Source organism: Hipposideros armiger, unplaced genomic scaffold (genome assembly GCF_001890085.2).
Source record: "Hipposideros armiger isolate ML-2016 unplaced genomic scaffold, ASM189008v1 scaffold_506, whole genome shotgun sequence".
Lineage (NCBI taxonomy): Eukaryota > Metazoa > Chordata > Mammalia > Chiroptera > Hipposideridae > Hipposideros > Hipposideros armiger.
Genome location: NW_017731856.1, coordinates 1,188,023 through 1,192,236, shown reverse-complemented (window position 1 = coordinate 1,192,236; position 4,214 = coordinate 1,188,023). Strand labels below are relative to the sequence as shown.

General features: G+C 33.0%; 1 protein-coding gene across 3 annotated transcripts in view; it reads left to right on the top strand.

Annotated features, from left to right (window-relative positions):
• Window positions 1–4,214, top strand: part of LOC109396179 (coiled-coil domain-containing protein 171) — a 214,779-nt gene that overhangs the window by 33,264 nt on the left and 177,301 nt on the right. For all 3 annotated transcript variants that reach the window (XM_019667813.1, XM_019667812.1, XM_019667814.1), the window contains one exon: window positions 3,137–3,325. In XM_019667813.1, coding sequence (XP_019523358.1) covers window positions 3,137–3,325 — 189 coding nt within the window. The remainder of the gene's footprint in view (window positions 1–3,136; window positions 3,326–4,214) is intronic.

The following is a 4,214-nucleotide window of genomic DNA, read 5'->3' as shown; positions in this document are numbered from 1 at the left end:
AAGCTGAGCCATCCTGCCACCTGTTGGCAGCTCAGCGGCTGCTCAGCTCGGGCTGGGAATCGAACCACTGTTGCTCAGAGCTCAAACTCTTGAGCTAGCTCTTAACCAACTGAACCACTTGGCCGGCCCCTGCCTTTTCATTTTTTAATGTTTCATTTGATGATCATAAATTTTAAAATATTGTTGAAATCCAACTTATAAATCTTTTTCTCTTTTGGGTATTTATTTTTATGTGCTAAGTACTCTTTCTATATCCCAAGGTTGTGAAGATAATCTGTTGTTTCTTGTAGAAGTTTTATAGTCTTAGCTTTTATGTTTAGGTCTGTGATCCATTTCAAATTAATTTTCATGTGTGATGTTAGGTAGAGGCTGAGGTTCATTTCCCCCCATGCATTTACTGTTTCCACACTATTTTTTCAAGGCTTTACTTTCTCATTGAATAGCCTTCCTCTCTTTGTGAAAAAACAATTGACCATATATGGGAACCACAGGTTTGTTGTCCGCTCCTATAGTTTGCCTTTTGCAGAATGTCTTATAAATGGAATCATACAGCATGTAAAGGAAAACTAATGAAATTATATAGTATTTTTGATATACCAAAGAAATCTGTGTAAAAGGTATCCATCCTTTATTTTCAGGTTTTTTTTTTTTTGTTGTTGTTGTTCTCAAAATAAGACTGTTTTTTGGGAGGAGAATTTTTGAATATTATTTTTGAAATTATACACACTAAGGGACATTTTAGTACTAGGAATGCTTCTATCCCATTTAAAGGAAATATTCCTTATGTTTACTTTAAAAAGATTGGCTTTTAATCTCCTTATGTAAAGAACATAGTATTTTTTTTTTTTTTGAAAATTTGCTCTTATAGCTTTTTCCAGCCTTACCATCAAACAAGCTTTGTTCTTGAAGAACAATTCACAGTAAATAATGCAGTACCTCTGATGGTCCCTGTGGAATATCAGAATTAATTTAAAACAGAATTCTGACATGTTGATCAGTTCCAAATTATTTTTGGAAACTATCTTTTTTTGATTGTATATTTTTTTCTCTTTACATTTGAAAAGCTTTTTATTCAGTGCCTATTATTGGCAAAACACTGTGGTAACCACCAAGGAAAATTATATAAAGAATTATTTAATTCATTCAATATTTATTAAATACCTATGGGGTATAGAGCACTGTGACAGGCACTGTAGTAAATTATTCCTGGCCTCCAGGAATTAGCACTCTATTGTATTTGAGGGAGAGTAGATATACACACATGGTGTAAATAAGTAGCAGTGCAGGAATTAAATGCTTGAGTAGTTTAATTATGTTCAGAGATGGTCAAGTTCAGTGTGGGAATGATAGTAAAAGGCATCATGGACTAGATAGACTCTGAAATGGGTTCTGAAGATTAGAATTTGAATAACATTAGGGGAGTGGAAAGGGAAAGAACCTGGGGGTGCTTGAGAACGTGGTTAAATTGTGAAAAGTGCCGGTGAGGTTCCTGTCTAGATACTAAACGAGCAGATGTTTCTCCCTTTTTTTTTCTAGCCAAGTCTTATGGGAGAAGGTGAAGCCTTTACATGAGAAGGAATGTGGGGGTGTTGTGACTTGAGTGGAGAACCTTGGTTTAGTAAAGACAAAGAGGCTAAGCAATAGGATTGGATCGACATAATCTGACATAGCATTGAAATGGGCGTGAATGGCTGCTGGTGATGGTAGCTGGAACTAGGGTGGTAACAGTGGAGATGGATCAGGATGTATGTCTTTTTCCCTAATGGTTTTGATTTGGGAATGCAGAGAATAGGGTGAAAGAATGGGAAGAGTGACTACAAAATTTTTGACTTGGATGATTTGGTGAATGTTGGTGTAATTTCCTAATATAAAGAGGACGATTACGAACCCTTTTAGGACAAAAATAAACAGTACTGGCCTGGATATTTTAGCTTGAGGTGGCTGTGAGGCATCTTACTGGAGATGCCTACTATGATTCTGGATTTCAGTGGAGGTGCCAGGAATGTAGAAATATAATTGTAATTGTTAAGAAGTGAACAAAACTCATTAAGTATTAATATTACTGAATTTTTTTGTTAACCTAATGTTTGTCAATAAGAGCTTTGAAAATTTAATTTCATTATTTAAAAATCTTTAATTCAAATATCACTCTTTGCCAATCCTAGTTATATAGTTGATATTGGCCTGGTTGATATATTTTTTAAATAACCTTTGATACTTGGTATTTGATTATAATTACTTGAACCGAGAATGATTAAGACAGCAGATGGTTGTTAAATGGTCTTTAGAGATTATTTATTTTTAAACAGACTTCTCATGTATTCTTTTTTTTCTTTTAACAATTTTTATTCTTTTAGCAATTGTGAATGGCATCTCTTTCTTACAAGTCTCATGAAATCATCCATAGTGGTAGTAATTAATATTAACCTGAACTTTTTTTTTTTTTTTAAAGATTTTTATTGGGGAATTGGGGGGATGGGAACAGTGCTGGGGAATTGGGGGAAGGGGAACAGACAAGTTGCTGTCATTTTNAGATGCTGTTCACGATTGTGAATGTGTGTAGAACGGGTTTGAAAATTATTGATAATTAAAATGAGTCCATGTTCTCTGAGATGATATTTTATTTTAATAGATTTTTGTGGTTTCTGAACATAATTAATTATCATACACATGTTACATGATTAGGATTTTCTTTCCAAGTGTTTAGAATGTGAAAAAATTGTTGGAAAATTTGATTTTATTATATGTACAATGTTCGTAGATTTGTAAATCTCATTTAAATACTTTCTTTCCCTTTGAGATATCTGAATAGCTTGAGCTTTAGGTTCCAGAAGAATATTCTTCTTAATTTTTTTTTAAGTAAAATTGGTTACACAATGAGTAACTTTATTAGAAAGAGAAGAATAAAAGATTTGTCACCTAAGCATACAAATGACACCATTTTCTGCTAAAATATGATAATTTGCCCTACTAATTCCTGTTTCATAATTTCTCTATTTTCATTTTAACTTAAAACGTTTACATGATCTTAAGGAATAAAATATAGTAGAAAATTTTGGATGGTTTTTGGAAGATGACATACAAGGAAATGGTGTGTCAGGATATCTCGTTCTCTGTTGCATTTGTTTCCGTTTAGATAAGTCATCTGGAGTATATCTGTAAAAACAAGTCTGATACGATGAGAGAGCTTCAGCAGACCCAGGAAGACACCTTCAACAAAGTGGCAGAGCAGATCAAAGCCCAGGAGGGCTGCTGGCACAAGCAAAAGAAGGAACTGGAGCTGCAGTACTCCGAGCTCCTCCTGGAGGTGCAGAAGAGGGCACAGGTATGCTGCTTTCTCAAAGAGCTTTCAAAGATGGCTGCTCATCTTTACATCAGGTGTTTTCTTTCCATACCACTGCCAAGTCCATTTGAAACTTCCTGAGTACCACACAGAACTTGTTAGACACAGGTATACATAAGCAAACACATACACGTTAATGGATATGTGTTGTGTATGCATGTGTATTAAGTATTGTCTTTCACTTAAGTTTGAAAGTAGATGGGTTTCTGGTTCATCTATCTCAGGATACATTGATCAGTTAAATGTTAAAATTGTATTTCTTTTTAAAATAAAAAGTGAAGAGATTTAAAATAAAAAGTGAAGCAAAATATTACCAGTTTTTATGTAGGTATTCTTGTACGTAGTTTACTCTACTTGTAGGGGTTCCTATGCGAACCCTCATTTTAATTCATTTGGGGTTGACATTTGTTATAACTCCTAATGTTGTATGAGAACTAGGGTTATAATTTTAGACCCTGTATCAGAATAATTGACTGTGAGATGTATCATGTCTTCTATGTTGGATTTGATTGGGAATAGAAGTGATGGGTAGTTAACATAACCATATTTTTTCCTACATAAATTATTGTCAACATAATTTATGTTGTTGCCCAATCAGGAATAATATAATGGTAGTGTATACTTTTTTAATATTGAATTTAATAATAGATCACTTGTGCTCAAGATAAGATGCTTAGGAACCAGAAGTTGTATATTCTTCCCATGTTTGATTCAGTATTTAACCTCTTATTTGGTCCACTTGTGTGTATATTGGCAAGTATAATTAAAAAGAAACCATATATATATATATATATATATATATATATATATATATATGGTTTCTTTTATATATTTTATATATTTATATAAATATATTCTTATATATATATTT